Source organism: Rattus norvegicus, chromosome 9, assembly GCF_036323735.1.
Source record: "Rattus norvegicus strain BN/NHsdMcwi chromosome 9, GRCr8, whole genome shotgun sequence".
NCBI lineage: Eukaryota > Metazoa > Chordata > Mammalia > Rodentia > Muridae > Rattus > Rattus norvegicus.
In genome coordinates, this window is record NC_086027.1 from 72,564,855 (window position 1) to 72,582,168 (window position 17,314).

General features: G+C 43.3%; 1 protein-coding gene across 1 annotated transcript in view; it reads right to left on the reverse strand.

Annotated features, from left to right (window-relative positions):
* The window catches only part of Dytn (dystrotelin), a 61,336-nt gene that overhangs the window by 33,704 nt on the left and 10,318 nt on the right, over window positions 1–17,314 (reverse strand). The window contains exons 4-9 of the mRNA XM_003750707.4: window positions 16,023–16,108; window positions 15,036–15,136; window positions 6,732–6,803; window positions 6,359–6,522; window positions 4,537–4,648; window positions 2,378–2,526 (exon numbers count right to left, since the gene is read on the reverse strand). Coding sequence (XP_003750755.3) covers window positions 2,378–2,526; window positions 4,537–4,648; window positions 6,359–6,522; window positions 6,732–6,803; window positions 15,036–15,136; window positions 16,023–16,108 — 684 coding nt within the window. The remainder of the gene's footprint in view (window positions 1–2,377; window positions 2,527–4,536; window positions 4,649–6,358; window positions 6,523–6,731; window positions 6,804–15,035; window positions 15,137–16,022; window positions 16,109–17,314) is intronic.

Below are 17,314 nucleotides of genomic sequence, written 5' to 3' on the forward strand. Positions count from 1 at the left end.
GAGCAGATTGCTTGCTGAATTATTAAACCAATCCAGTGCTGTCACTTGGCAATAACCCTTACCGTAGAAAATGAGCATCCCTGATCTGCCATCTTAATAGGGAGTAGGGATCTTTGCCTACGATCACATTTGTGAAATTATAACATGCACATTCATTGCCAGACTGGTCACCAGTCAGAGTTTCTGAGTTCATGAATACCCAGACCATGCTGAAAACTACATCATAATATCTAGGGGACTAACCACATTCATTGTACTCGGAGTAGATCAGATATAATACAAAGATTTAAATGACTTTAGTGCTGCACAGCCCTTGCAATCCCCTTCTGTTTATCTTGTCCTCACAAGTATTATGTTGAGAGAATGAAGGACAGGCTCTTTCTGTGATGGGGTGAAGAAAGTAAGTCACAGAAAAGTAAAGGTCACACGTGCTGCTGGATGAGGCCGGGTCTCTCTGTTTCAGCTCCTAGCAAACTCCAGCACGGTGCATTTTCTTTCACCCTGATTCTAAGTGTACATGCACTCGCTGACAAGCAATGATGCTCCTGAGAAGGATGAGAGCAGGCTATCCCGAGAAGGATGAGAGCAGGCTATCCCGAGAAGGATGAGAGCAGGCTATCCCCAGAAGGATGAGAGCAGGCTATCCCGAGAAGGATGAGAGCAGGCTATCCCGAGAAGGATGAGAGCAGGCTATCAAAATGATGACTTGTAGGGTTGGGGAAAAGTTCAGTAGGTAGACTGCTCCCTTGCAAACACTAGGATCTCAGTGTCAATCCCAAACCCTTCATTTAAATAGCTCAGTGAGGTGGCACGTACCTTCATCCTGGCACTGAGAGAGACAGAGCTGCGGCTTGCTGAATAGCCAATACTTTACTTGGCAAGTTTCAGGCCAGTTGAGAGATAACTATCTCAAACTAGGGGAGGGGGCACTGGAGAAATGGCTAAATGGTTAAGAGCACTGGGTTCTTCCAGAGCACCTGGGTTCAAGTCTCAGAACCCTGGCAGCTCAAAAGCATCTGCAACTCCAGTTCCACAGGATCCAATGTCCTCTTCTAGACTTCATGAGCACCAGACATGAATGTGACACACAGAAATATATGCAGACAAAACACCCAAACACATACAAATAAATAGGTACAACCTTTTTTTTTTTTAAGGAAAAAAATGTGGACAATGTATAGAGAATAACACTTTGAAGTTTTTCACTTCCTCCATATTGACATGTGGATGTGCCCCAAAGCACATGGGCATCTGCACACATATGATATATATATATATATATATATATATATATATATATATATATATATATACATACATATACACACACACAAAATTTATAGTTTGCATCAGGAGTGGTAGGAATACATCTGTAATTTCAGCACGGAATACGTGAAAGAAAATGGGTGGCTAGTTAAGAAGCCAGCATGGGCCACGCAGTGAATTCAAGGCCAGCTTTGGATACATTCCAGAGTAGAGACTCAAAAGGCAAAGCAAGACGACAGAACCAAATGTAATGATTACTTGGAGGAAAATGACTGGGGACGCCTTTACCACTTAGTGTAGGAGAATGGAAGAATGGGAAATCTCATCTACAGCGTAAGTCTGGTTTTACCCACACTGAAGTGTGAAGCGCTCTCTCACAAGGCAGTTACTCAAACAGAATCTTCTAAGGCCCTGATGCCTTTGCTTGCAGGAGCAACTACTTCAGTGGCCACTACGTGGCGCTGTTGCCTCTTAGTTCTCCGCGTAAAGGCTATAGAAAGTAATTTAATCTCTACTCTATTCCAATCCGTGCCCTCCACAGGGGCTTTAGCATGAAATCTGCTGCCGGGCCTCATGAATACTCCAAGCACTGAGAATTAGCAGCTGTTGAGTTCTCAGACTGTGTCTCTCCTCCTCCAAGACCCAGAGAAAATCCCAGAAGGAGAAAGGATGTCAGAGCAAGAGAAGGGGATGGAGGGGTAGACCACCATCTTCCAGGTCGACAGTCTGCACTCGAACTCTGGTACCCATGACTACCCGCACAGGAGACCTATTTAAAATTGGCCCCACCAACATTTCATCGCCAGAGGAAGAGAGATTCTCGAGACCCCATGCCTCCCTGAAGATCTATATTCGGTTAAAGGTTGCTAGAGGGTGAGAAAGAAAAAGACACGAGCCAGGAAAGTAGAAACAGGACTGTGGAAAAGGAAAGGGGTAGCAGGAGCAATACGGGACCAGAGAAGGTAATACGGTGAATAGTGATGGAAATATATGAACGTATGAAAATGCTTTAATAAACCCATTATTATTTATAATTAATACATGGTAATAAAAATAAAAACCTGTGGCTATAATCAATGCTGGCTGTGGCAGCAGCACCCACACCACGCACCTGGCCTGCCCGTGGCTACTACCTGAGTCCCCTGAAGCCAGCTGGTCCAGCAGCCACTGCCTCCCCACAGCTCCTGCCCTGTGGTGTCTCAGGGGCAGGTTGTTCCTGAGGCTCCTGAAGAGGAGTTTTGTATTCTCTGTTGCTGACATCTGTGGAAATGAACAATATTGAAAGGGGCCCTGAGGGGTAGACAAGATGGCTCAGTGGGTAACCTAACCACCCAAGTTTGACCCTCTATCCATATGATGCAAAGAAAAAACTGATGCCCACAAATTGTCCTCTGACTTCCACGTGTTGGCTGCTGGCACACACGCACATCTGCATGCAAATGAATAAAAGACATAAAAATCAAGCCAGTAAAAAATTGAAAGGGCCTCAGATCCTTTCCTTATGCATTGGTGGCGACATGGTGCATGATGAAAGCGTTGGTAACTATTGCTTCTGTTGTTGGTGATTGGGAGAAATAATCTTCCTTGCTCCTTGAATTTCTTCATATCCTTCATGCATAAACCTGCGTCTAGCACAGGTCTCCATGCTGAACCCCCACCTGCTTCAATAAGTAACTGCTGCTTAAAGAGACTGGGGATTCTGTAAGAAGGGACCACATCAGACTGAGTTTATGGTCGCTAACATTTGGAGATGTGGGTTCCTTTAAGAACAAGGGCGGAACGCCCTTCCCGGTTTGCTACTGTATACAATTTCAGTAGATAGTGGATATCCCGAAACCCACCCATCTCGCCCACCTAAGCAACTTCAGGGAAAAGATACAAAAATATTCTATTTGCAGTCTCCAGCTCTTGAGAGTTAATGTCTATTAACACGATGACCACACGATGTCACTATAACACCATCAAATCGCAGGCTTCCAGGGAGCAGTTGAGCAAGGCTGCGCTCCGGGGGGGGGGGGGGGGGGGGAGTATTTGGAAAACTTCAGGCGCGTGCGCTTCCTGAGTGGCCCTTGATCTTGAAGAGAGAATCAGAAAGAACCGGAAAGCTGCCTTTGGTGAAGGCACTCCGACCTCAGCCGTCACTGCAATGACCTTTGAGAGAAACTTCGTTGTACAGATTCGCCGGAAATCAGTGGTTAAAAAGACAATGTTTTCTCCCTCCTTAGGCACCCCAACTGCCACCCACCCCCATAAGAACAGCAAATTGTGTTCGCATTATATTTTTCTTTCTTCTTAGAATTAAGTGCATTTGTTGGTCACTAATGATTTTCTTTGAAAGTATCAAGAGTTATAAAGTTTTACTTAGGTTTTTTTTTCTTCTTTTTATCCCAAAGGGAAAGGAAAATGTACTTTAAATTTCGGACCCAGGGAAAGTCATATTAAAACCTTTCTGAAGGAGAACCACAGCTAGACACTTTACTGTGTTGTTTCCACCAAATCAACACCCTTATTCTTCCTTATCCATCCCAGTTGCTAACGCCTGATTCTACTAACTTTGACAGATGTTTCCTATCGCTTGAGATCAATGGTACACTGTAGCCCATTAAGCCTTTTCTTGTTCCCCAAAGCATTTATAAAAGCTGAGATGTAAAAAAGCACATTTATGTTTAATCTCACGGCACGTGTCAATCATAGAAAACAACGGACGTCATTATGACTTTCTACTACAGTACCTACTACTCCTCGGTCACACAAGAGCCTTGTTACACTGAGAAAAGTTGGCAGTTGAGCTGGCCCTTTACAGTCTTAAGGGTTAACTGACAGAAGGAAAGTTTGTTTTTAATTGGTTATTTTATTTATTTACATTTCAAATGTTGTTTCCCTTCCCAGTCACCCATTTGCAAACCCCATCCCTCCCTCCATTGTCTTTGCCTCTAAGAGGGTGCTCCCCTACCCACCCACTCCTGCCTCACCGCTCCAGCATCTCCCTAAACTGGGGCATCAAGTCTCCACAGGACCAAGGGCCTCCCCTCCCACTGATGTCTGACAACGCTATCCTCTGCTGTATATGCAGCTGGAGCCAAGGCCCATCCATGTGTACTCTGGTTGGTGGTTTAGTCCCTGGGAGCTCTGAGGGGTCCGGTTAGTTGATATTGTTGTTCTTCCTATGGGGTTGCAATCCCCTTCAGCTCAGAGGGAAAGGTTTTAAAATGAAATGTCTTGTAAGGATGGGGGCAGTGAAATTTTTTTCCACACTGCCTTAGATGTTACCTGGACACAGTCCTCCATCACAGTGTGTGACTTCTGGTGAGATTTTTTGTGGAGACCAGATAAGAAACACAGCTCGCAGATGTCAAAGTCGAGGCACTTTAGACAACGGTATCTGCCAATGGAAATGGAAGCACAGCTTACATCACTAGGAGAGCAAACAGCTGATATTCAAGTAGAGAACGAGTACCCCCAAACATATGGGGAGTGCCTTCTTAGCCTTACAAAATTTTTATGTAACTTTGAAAATTTGTTAACACACTAAATGGGAAGGCAACAGAGGGTACCAGGTAGAAAAGATAAGGGTCTTTAATCAAGATTATTGGATGAGCCATCCGGCATGGTAGACAGCTACAGTGAATTGTCTGGACAGTATGCTAACTACCCTTGTGTGTGTTCCTTCATGTTCTGAAATCATCTTCAGAGACACAGAAAGACAGCTGAGTGGATAATACAACGGTTTGTTGATAATTTTAGCAAAGTGTATTCTACCATCTCATCTCAGTCGTACACAACTTATTTTTTACAGAGCATAAATGATAACCCATCTCTCTAGAACTTAATTCCTATAGTAGGGACAACATTTGATCTTTCTGCTTTGTCTTCCCCCTCCCTCCCTTCCTCCTTCCCTCTCTCCCTCTCCTTCTCCCTCTCCTCCCTCTCCCTCTCTCCCTCTTCCTCCCCCCTCCCTCCCCCTCTCTCTCCTTCTTTCTTTTTCCTGTTTTTCCACACACTGCTTCTCTGTGTGTCCTGGCTGTCTTAGAACTCAGGCTGTAGATCAGGCTGGTCTGTACCTGTCCCCCTAGTGCTTAGATTAGAGGCATGAGCCACCACCACACAGCCATGATATCTCGTTTTCTTACTTGTTTGTTTGTTTGTTTGTTTGAGACAGAGTCTCTCTGTATAGCCCTGTTTTTCTTGAAGCTTACTGTGTGAGGTGCTGGCATCCAGAGTTTCCCTCTCCCTCCCAAGTGCTGGCATTGAAGGTGTGCACCAACACACCTCTAGGAAGGGGCTTTAACTGTGACTGTTAAAGCCAAGGAGGGGTTCAGAAGTCTCATCCATCTGCTCATGACTCAACAGATCTGAATTGATGGCTGAATCTAAATTGATGCCTTCTTTGAATCCCTCATTGTGGCAAAGCGGGGAAGCTGGCCACTAGTCTCCTCTACCTGCTAACTGGGTAATTTAGTGTTTCTGGAAGCCGGAGATGATAGTGCAGTCTTTTGTAAAGCTTGTACCACATTTTAAGATACATGATCCCTGTGAACCACTTAGCCTAGTGTTTCCTTCACACTTAATAAACCATTCTTGGGGGGTAGTTCCAAAGTGTTTAAAAGGTTTATTTGGAACAAAAGACATCTGTTTTATACCTTGGTTCTCAACTTTCCTAATGCTGCAACCCTTCAATACAGCTCCTCATGTTTTGGTGACCCCAACCATAAAATTTTTTGTTGCTACTTTGCAACTGTAATTTTACTGTTATGAACCATAATGTAAATATCTTATATGCAGGATATCTGATATTTGACCTCTGTGAAAGGGTTGTGTGATCCAAAAGGATCTTGACCCAAAGCTGAAAAGCCATTGCTTTGGAAGAACAAAAAAGTTGGCTTCTTCTGAGTGTGAGTCAGAGAAAAAAAACTTAATATTTCACCAATTATAGGAAATACATATATTTTCAACCAGGCTGCCTCAGACAGAGAATTAATGATCTAAAAGCAAGAAAATTCTAAATGTATAGAAAAGATCCCAGAGAGGGTTTGGTGCTATGCAGCTCCACCATTGGGCCCATTTGTCAAATGAAGCATGACCATGACGGTACCTCAGTCCTATGATCGGGAAGCTTCTGCAAACACTGCACCGCACAGGGTGAGTGACTGTTTCCGAGGCTGATAATCGGTAGCAGGTTGGGAGCCACAGGAAGACAAGAGGCTCAGATTGTGCCCAAGACAGGAATTTTTCCTCCTTGATTCCAAAGCTCAACACCTGGGAAGCAAGAGCAAGCTGAAACGTGGGTTCAGGGGTATCTTTTCTCTTTCTCCCTTCTGTTTCTGTGACTGTTTTGCTAAAGACATCTGAAAGCTAGAGGCAAGGCTGCCTCCAAACTCAGGTCATCCTGGGATCCATGTGACGTCTAGTTTAAGCAAAGTCTTCCAACATCCGCACCAGCTCCAAGGGACGGTCATGCTACTCACCCCTCGGAAGCAGCTGTGGATAGCACTTTCCACGGGACACAAAGAACAGCTCTCTCCTACCACAGTTGGGATCTACAAAGGCAACTTCGTGTTAGTTCCGGAAAATGGACTTAGTATTCCCTGGGTAATGACGTTCACAGAAACAGAGGTCATGCAAGCAACAACCACTGGACATCCGAGAACAGAGGAACCATCTCCATCAAAAGAAAAAGGTAAGTTTAGGTTTTGTGTAATGTAACATTTGAGTTGGACTGATGAAAAAGGAAAGGCCAGGGGGAAGGTCACAGGAGGAAGGCATCGAGGTAGCAAAGGGAAGAGGTCTATTATCTGACTTCTTAGAGTCTCAGGCAGGTTATTTTATGCATCTCCCCCCCCACCCCCCCACCCCGCCAAATGAAGGTCATAGTGACACTGCATTCAAGTTAACAATGGCTTTAAGAAAAACCCTGTCAAGTGTTTTCATAGCATCTCATTTGAATACATGACAATTCCATTACTTGTGTTGTTCCTCTGTCAAAATATCTGACATAAAGAACTTCACAAGAGGAGAGTTTGAGGTTGGTTTGTGGTTTCAGTATGTAGCTTCTGGGCTTCAGCAAGACAGACCTCATAGTGACCAAGGGACATAGGGACAAGAAGCCCAGGGAAATATATCACTGTTGACCTGGTTCTTTAACGAGGCCCCAAAGGAAGTTTCTACCAATAGTCCATTTAAAATCTATCTCCTTTGATGGCTCCAGACATTGGTTAGATCAGTCTTCATGATCCAGTCACTTCTCAATGATAGGATCTACTGGTTGGGAGCTTTTGATTTGAGGGTCTCTTGGGGGTACACTTCATAGGCAAAGTCCAGTCTTTGAAGTGGGGTGATCATCATCATGGTTGAAAGGAAGGACAGATAGGAAATGAACTCACTATGTCAATAAGAGATATCTACACATTCACCACATTATTCATGGCAGCCAAGATGTAAGGGCAACCTAGGTGTTTGTTGATGCTATTCAGCCTTTAAAAATAGGACATCTTGTCATTTGCTATAGTATACATGATCCTGGAACATACATGCTGAATAAACTTAAAATTAATCATACACAGAAATACTGCATAATCTCTCTTACATGGAAAAATCTAAAACAGCTGAATTTATCTAAACAGAGAGTAGAATGTAGCTTCTTTGAGATGGGGCTAGAGTGAAAAAATTAGGAAGATGTTGCTCAAATAGTATAAACTTAAAATTTATGATGACTGGGTTCTGAGGACATAACACAGAGCACAGTAACATGTTAATGACATCATCTTGCTCACTTGATATTTGATATGAGATCAGGTTTTGGGTATCTTCATCTTTGAATCATATACTCACACAGAGAGGTGCCCTAAAAACTTTGAGAATGGAGAAGTTTTGGTTTCCCAGGGATTGGGCTCTTCAGCAGGAACAACTGAAGATGGGCTGTTAATTATCCATGTCTCTGTAAGCTCAAAGCTGAGTTGGACCCTGGAATTTCCCCAAGGCCTCACCAAATATACTAAAACTAACATAGCAGCCAATCAGAAACAGACCTATATAACTTCTCTGGCATCTACCAATGAAGATTAAGATTACCTAACCTTAGTTAAAATTCTCTTACTTTTCCCCAAAGGCTTGCTCACCTTTGTCTGAGGTCACCATTTTGATACATGGTTAACCCCAGCATGCTGGTAATTTATGCAGAATGAATTCTCTGTGCCTTTGCATGTTATTTGAGTCTGGGGTCTTCCTTCAGAGATTATTAGATCCTAACAACAAACGAATGGTAACTGTGGGTATGGTGAGTGTGCAAGGGACTGGACTGTGGTGGCCATTACACAGTCCTGCCTGTGCTTGTGTTGCTTGTGATACACAATGCTGTAACAGACCTTCCTCCCTCTGTTCCTCCCTCCCTTTTTCCATCCTTCTGTCCCTCCTTCCCTTCCTCCCTCCCCTTTTCCTTTCCTTTGTTTTTCTTTCCTTTCTGTAATTATTCTTTTGAAAGAGGATCTCGCAGTTTGGCCTCAAATTCCTGAACTCAAATAATCATCCTACCTCCCTATCTCCAGAGTCCCAGGAACCACAGAGGTGTGCACATCACACTGCACTTAACAGCTTTCATACATATAAATTTTGTTAATTAAATGTTTTTAAAACTGAATAGATCAAGGGATCACTAAGGGACTAAGGACCTCTTGTGATTTCTAAGATAGCGACACATTTGGCTCTGGTTTCTGTGCACACAGATGTGTGCACCCGTCACCTACATTTATTCCCATTTGGACAAGAGTCCCAGTTTCACATCTGACGTCTTGCCCAGCACAGGCTGTCAGCCACACTGCCTGCAATCTCAGAAGTAATTGCAAAGACCCCCTGTGGAGTCCGTCAACTCAGATAAACATCTTCCTAATCAGGAAAGTGGCACTTAGAACCACTTTGCTGACAATTAGCCAGCCAAAAGTCAACAAACATTTGCCTACTAGTAACAAGATGGCTTGTATTTTAAATTGTTAATAACCCTGCCACCAGTAGAGCATAAGTAACTACTCCCTATGTTATGTAGTCAAAAACCACAACAGCAGCAGCAGCAGACCAATGATTCACTTCCCATCTTTTGCCTTCTGAGTACTGATGGACTAACTGAGCCACTCATTAAGAGCATTGCTGATCCAACACTCTTCTTACTGTGGTGTCCTTATCCCTAATGAAAAAGAGGGTCTCAGTTCATATGTAAAACATGAGTTCCGGAAGACTGAAATTCCAGCTCTGTGATTCTGACACTGTAGTTGGGATTCTTACTGTAGTGGAATTTAACCTGATGCTTCCCCTTTAAATATCTACATAAAGATTTTCTTTTTTAAATTGTGGATGAATTGCCTATTTGGCTAATTTCTTGCAGGTGTTCTATGGAGAAGAATTCAACGTGACTAGGTGGCACACTGGCATGGGCAGGGTGGCACTCTGAACAATAATTAGCATTCCAAGGGGATGATTTGAGTCACATTTCAAGGACTGGAATTTTCTATCATAATGTGTCTTGGATCCCATAATGGAAGCCAATGGGATGACAATTTGCTATGCAAATTGCAAAGCCTCTTCCCACTGGCCCTCTCAGAAGCCTGGCGCTGCTGTGGTCAGAGGAGGGAGAGGCTGTGTGAGCCAGCAGCCCAGCAGCCCAGCAGCCCAGCAGCCCAGCAGCCCAGCAGCCCATTGACCTTGATTGAATTCAAAGCCAATGGATTTTTAAAACCTTTGAGACTAGAGCTAACTTGAAGCCATGAGTAGTGGTCAGGAAGTCACAAAGACTTCTAAAGGAGAGAGAGGAAATGCTCCTCTGCCCAGTTCCTTTTATCAAATCCACTTTGAAACTGGCTACTGTTATCAAGTGGATGAGCAGGTTGAGCCTCCCCTGGCTTTCTAGCTGCTTGAGTTAAGGGTGAGCATCATCTGCAGTGATGGTTGCCTGAGACATGCCTCAGACAGCAGAAAATCAGCAGTAGGATCTACGTGCTGCTGCAGCCACCGGAAGAGCATTAAAGTATTAATGCCTGCACCTGGCATTTTTTGAGGCCGGCTGTATGGTACAGAGAGAAGCAAACTGCTTAGCAGCTAGAAGCTGATGACTAGGCGGAACTGCCTTAAACCAGGACATCACGAAAACTGCCCCTCCCTCTGTACTGCATTAGTTTGCTTTTCTTCTGCCGTGATAAGCACCGTGTTCAAAGGCATCTTGTGAAGAACAGGTTTATTTGGCTTACAGGTCCCTGCTCACAGCCCTTTGTTGAGAGAAGTCAAGGCAGGAACTCAAACAGAAACAGAGGTGGAAACCATGAAGGACTGCTGCTTACTGGATTGCTTCCCATGGCTTGATCAGCCTGCTCTCTTATATAATCTAGGACCACCTACCCATGTGTGGCGCCATCTACGGTGGGCAGGGTCCTTTCATATTAATCATTAATTAAGAAGACGTCCTACAGACGCACCACAAGATGGAGACATTTCCTCAATTAATGTTCTCTTCCCTCTAGTGATTCCAGTTGTGCCAAGTTGACAAAGAACTAACCAGCACACTGTCCCTTCTATTTTTTTTTTTCCTGGCTGAAAAGAAGACTTTAGAGGTTCTCATTCATTAGCTGCAAGCTAGCCAAGTCCGTTGTGTGGTTCCCAGCAGAGACGAGGGAAGACGGCTCACATCTGGATGATGAAGACCCTGCCCAGAGCATGGATCCCTGCCGTTGCCCCTCGGAACAGTCCCTCTTTCCTTCCACAAAACCACACTAAACCCCATGCGGCAGATTTGAGTCAGAGAATTTCTTCAGTTTTCCTCAAAGCTGGCATTGAATCTGTCTCTTTCTAACAATCTCTCTGTCTCTCCTTGTCTCTCTACCTCTATCTCTGTCTCTCCCTTTTAAAAGTCTGGTAACAAAAGAAAAGAGAAAAACAAAAACACAGGCAAAAGCCAGGACATTTGTGAAGCCAGTTGGGACCCATGTCAAGATATATCCTAAGTGTCCTTTGCTTATTTCCATGTCATTAGGTTTTCATAATTGACATTCCTTACTATGCATCTGATATTCTGACACATTTGAAAACTCCACAGAGGAACACAAAAGGAGTAGACTCCATGCTGGGAAAACACAGACTAATCCTGGAAATTCTTCCCTTTATCCATTTTAGTTTATGAATTATTTTCTGTTTTATCGAACTGTTCCATAAGATGTGACTCTGTCCATATCTTGCCCCCTGTGTCTGTGCTATTGTTTCCCAATTAAAACTATTTTCTATTTCCTTTGTCCCAGAGCTGAATCCTGTCTGGGGACGAGAACATTTATGCCTCTCTATTGCTCCTGAGAGCCCCCCCAACACTCACTGCCAGCAACATTTTAACCTTACTAAAAAATTTAAAACCTGCTGTCAACTCTGGGCAGACAAGCTTCTGTGTGCAATGGTTGGCAGTCACTGCAGAGACCCATAGCTGGTCAAAGTGCAGAAAATAAATGGCTGTTGAGTGCCTGGCCATAAATGGGACTTCTTTATTACCTCCTCCTCAAGGTTCAGGGAACATCAGAAAGAATGTAAGAGCTGGAGGTAATGGGGAGAGAGGCATGGAATACTGATGTCTGGACATTGTGTAGCTATTGCCTTCAAACTCAGAGCAGCTATGCTCTCCTGCACAAAGCCTATGCAAAATGGAGTCTGTCAGCATCCCTGCTCCTCTTGGAGAATGTATATCCAGGTAATGATTGATGGAAGAGAAGAGACATTTTCTTTAGTGCTGTAGCTATTGGTAAGGTACCCAAACTCTTATAATCAAAGTCTCACTTGATGTCCTCCCCAGTTTTTTTCTATGTATATACCCATTGGCACACACACATGTGCACTCCCCTCCCCCCACTGAAGAAGGCAGGGTGGCAGTTCTATACAGCCAGTGTCAATCTTCCATTAACCTGAGGTAGAGCAGTATCTAAAGCACATTTGGTTGGGGTAAGAGGAGGAGGTAGGTTTAGACGTTTCCATTGGTCACAATAAGACTCATCAAGAGGCAGTGTCACAGCCCCCTAGGACACACTAGGACTGTGCCTATGGACAAAACCTTTAGGTCCATACTGCTATAATTGAGAGCCCTTAGGCCCTGTGAGACGGACTCAGATTCCAGTCTGTGTTATTTCTGGCTGGAGATCGTAACCTTGGACTCTGAATAACTAACTCTCAGTGATAGGCAGACCTTAGAAGATAAGGCTGGAATTTCAATTTATACTTGTGCTGGCTGCAATGGTCCAGGCTTAGGACACCTCCCAATAATGCAATGGCTACGGAATTCATGGGCTTAAGGACCATAACAGCAAGTCTGCCTAGATAGTCTACACAGATTTACTGTTAACGGATATTCCCAGACAAAGGTACACTTCAAAACTGGAATAGCCACTGTGGTGATTTGAATGAGAATGACCTCCATAAATTCATGTTTGAGTACCTGGTTTCCGGTTGGTGGAACTGTTTAGGAAGAACTAGGTGTAGCCTTGTTGAAAGAGGCGTGTCAATAGAAGGTGGGTGGGCTTTGAGGTTTTAAAAGTCCACACCATTCCTAGTTAGCTCTCTCTGTCTCTAAGTCATGTTTATGGATCAGATGTAATCTGGCCTAGATTCTGTTGCAGATAAAATTCCTTTTTGGCCTTACTACAGAATCTAAGGTATCATAGGCCCCTCATTCTTATTCTTTTATCCCCACAATTTCAGACTTATTTCCCTGGATTGCTCAGGAGACCCTGACAATTACACTCCAGTCAGCCTACCTAATCCCTCCCCATATTAAACCTTAATAACATTTCCTTTTTGACTACACTAGTCCTCCATTTCTCCCCAACAAACTAGGAGGTGTGGTAGCTTAGTCCTCTCAGTTCTCACCCTGCCTTTCCTCCCATCCTTCCACATCTCAAAACAACACAATCTTACATTCCGTCTACTCACCCAATCCCTAGATTGAATCCTGGTAGTTTTTCTACTCATTCTCACATGAATTGGTGGGCAACTTGCAGAACGCCCACTAATTATTATGGGTCAATTAAACTCCATTATTTCTTTCTCTATTATCTTAATTTTAATACTATTCCTGGCCTGTTGAAAACAAAATGTTTAAAGGGACTCAACATCCCAATTGCAGACTAATTACTTTAGTCTTGTAAACTAAAAATGAAGAACTAATTTTTGGGACATCAAGGAAGAAGGTAAACCCTCCACTGTCAACACCCAAAGTTGATATTCTCCTTAAACTACTCCCTATTTAGTAGTTCTCAAGGTACTGCCCAGCAGCATAACCCCCTGTCTGTTGCCACAATCCCTGCCATTACAGCCATGAACTTTAACCTTCTGGAACCATGAACCCTTAACTTAAATGCTTCCTTTATAAATTGCCTTAGTCATTGTGTTTTGTCAAAGCAACGGAAAAATAACTAAGACAGTTAGCTACTTATTCAATGCGCAGACATCAAAACACGGTCATAAGGATTAACAAGGAAGCTCATCAAACAGCAAGAAAATGGATATAAACAATTCAGAAACTTCTCAGAGAAGCTAGAGAAAGAAAAGAATAAATGTAAATACCAGAGCAGAGAAGTTCAAGGAGCAAAATGCAAGCCACAGTGCAGAGCAGCAACAATAGAACTGTGGAGCAGGGAGATGGCCATGTGGACTCAAGACAGAGATTAGAAAGCACGTGCCCCATGGAGAAGAAAGAGAAAAAGGATGGTATAGAATGAAAAAGGATTGTGGGACAGCATCAAATGAGCATAGAGTGCTCTCTCTCTCTCTCTCTCTCTCTCTCACACACACACACACACACACACACACACCCACACACACACACACACACACACTCACACGCGCGCGCGCGGGCGCAAACCCCTTAGGTTTGTATAGCATTTTTCTGTGATACTCACATTTTTAGAAGCTAGGTGTAGTGTCTACCTATAATACCAGCCTAAAACCCAAGACAGCACACCTCCCGCAACACTCAGTTTTGTGCCTATCTATAAATCCATCTTAGTCTTCTGAATCTGATATTTTTTCCCTTTGGTTAGTTATGACATCTTAAAGTTGACTTTTTTCTAATTAATGAATAGCAGAATTTTTGTATGAGAGCCAGAAATGTGTTGTTTTTAGAGAGAAAGATTAAGTCAAACTACAAAGGTTTTGCTCTGAAGCTGTGGAATATGGGGCTCTGCTGAAGATGGGAACGGACAATGAAGAACTTTGGGAATGAGAGTGTGTTATGTTGGATTTTAAGTATCCCCCTATCCCCACGCACAAAGGCATGTATTAAAGGCCTGGCTGCAGCCTGGTGGCATCAAGAAACAGATGAATTGTTGAGTGGGGGCCTCATTTGGGATAAGCCCTTGAAGGACACGATTAGATTCTAGTCTTTTGTTTTCTCTTGGCCACCATAGGATGAGCAGCTCCCTTTACTGTATGCTCCCACTATGATATTTTCTGCCTGCCACAGTCCAAAAACAACAGGGACAAGTGGCCACAGGCTGAAATTTTCACAGCAGTGAGCCACGATAAAAATCTCTGCTTCTCAAGTTGACTGGTTCAGGTCTCCTGTACCAGAAAGGTGGCTCACACAAAGTGACACATTTTGGAGAGGTCACTGGCTCAGTGCAGAGAAAGAAGCAGACAGGGTTAGGACTGGGCTCCATAAAGATGAACCGACATTTTAAGAACAGCAGCAGCAGTGACAACAATAATAATAGGTTAATATGACTGACATCAACTGAGAGTTCCTAAGTATAGGGATTTACCTGCTGGAGATCTGTTAGTAAGGCTCTCAAAACTCTTCGGGTCATGCGGGCTTGGGATTCATCACCTCTCCTGTTGTTTTCTGCATAGAGCTGAAAAAGAGCTAGGCATATAAAGGGAGAAGAATTCTTTCATTGAATCCTTGTGTCCATGAAGAGAACATGCTTGGAGAAAGTTTCTTTGTGAGTACAATAAACTGCAGACTGATATTCTTATTGTTTGCTTGTTGCTGTGAAGCCCTTCTAGGGCAGACCATCAATAACTGATGACCCGGGGCTGGGGATTTAGCTCAGTGGTAGAGCGCTTACCTAGGAAGCGCAAGGCCCTGGGTTCGGTCCCCAGCTCCGAAAAAAAGAACCAAAAAAAAAAAAAAAAATAACTGATGACCCATTCACACCTCACCTTCTGGTAAGTCCAGACCTCTGTGGTAAAGATTGGTGAATAGCAAAGTGAGGATCCCTATTTTTTTTTAAAAAATAGTAATTAATGGTTTCTGCATACTCTCTAAAACCATAAATGTTAAAGGTAACCAAGTAATACAAAACTAGAAATTGTAGATTTTTTTTTTTAAAGAGAACCCGGCAAATATTTTTTTTAAATGTATAAACAAGACAGGGACTAGAGAAGTGGCCCAGCAGTTAAGAGCACTGGTTGCTTTTCCAGAGGACCTGGGTTTGGTCCCACTACTCACAAGAAGGTTCACAACTGTCTGTAACTCCAGACTGAGGGCATCTGACTTCCAATTTCTAGCCTCTGTGGGCACTACACTTATGTGGTACACAGACATTCATGCAGGCAAAATGCCCATAAAATAAAAGTATCTAAGTGAACAAACAAACAAACAAACAAACACCAAACCAAACCGGTCATGCTGAGGCAGGCTGAAGAGTAGTTCATTAAGACAGGGATGCAGAAGCTAGCAGACGGGGTGACAGACTTGGGGCTTCAGAACCATGCTTCAGAACACACATAATGTCTATGCATGCTACCTCTGTACTTTGTGAGAGGGCTGTCCCCTGAGAGAGCAACCAGCGCGGCAGCCACAGGTTGAAGCTTAAGAATTCCTGATCCTGTTCTGTGGGGCCACAAGTCACAAATCACAGACAAGAGTAGAAAGGGCAGGGTTATTTATGTAAGTGGTTTATAAAAATCATAAGTATTACAGGTATTTCATATATGATGCTATGTTATTAGCTTCTTATAGTCTCTTCGTAGATTTAGAACTTGGCAGAACAAGGCACTAAAGGAAAAGTGATTGTCTCAGTCATTCATTTATCCATTCATAATTCAGTAAGTACTTACTGAATGCTTCTTTGTGACAAGCACTATGCCAGGTCTGGGTGTTCAGTCATGGCTATACTGGTGGAGTGGGAAGCCTTAGTCCCCTAGGATTCACCTACCTGCATTCCACACAGCAAAGATGAGGGAAAAAGAAAAAAGCACGTGCCACTCCAAAAATACTCTAGCCTTGAGCCTGACTGCACTCTGTCCACTAGCTGTGTAAATTTCTACCCTCAACAGACAATTTATCGAAGATATGAAGGCTGTTGAAGTATACCAATCAAATAAACACTTCAAGGTTTAATGTTTAAAGAGGCTGAAATCATGACAAAATCACTCAGGAATGTATTTCTCTATTATTTATGAAGTTAGAAATAAGTGGCAAATCAGGAATACAAAGAAATGTAAGCGTTTATATTGTGCTTGCCTTCTAGAGGCAAGCTTATATCATCATCATCATCATCATCATCATCATCATCATCATCATCATCTTCTCCTCCTCACTCTTTTACTCATCCTTCTCTTCAAACCAACTGAGAACCAGCAGAAAAAATCCCCAGCTTAGCAAAGCACGCAGTGTACAAACGCACATGTGCCCACACAGATTCACAAAGCCAGTGTCTCCAGAGAGGACCTCTGAGATATCAACTGTGAGTTGTCTGTGTACTAGATATTCACTGCCATCTCAGCTAAACACCCAACTAAGTCAAAACATGATAAAGAAATGAACAGGAAATATGCAACTAGAGAGTGAAGAGCAAAGTATAGTATAAAGACATTTTACCCTTCCAAAAGGTGGCAATTCTGGTCTGGGGTGGGAAAGAGTTTGTAAGAGAGAGAGAGAGAGAGAGAGAGAGAGAGAGAGAGAGAGAGAGACTTTCTGCTTTTAACTATCTATGCATTCTTTGTACAATCAACACTTAGGAACACTTCTTTATTTCCTTATTGAGTGGGCAATGGGTTGGTTAGTGACAAATATCAAGCCAACAAGTAGAGAGAA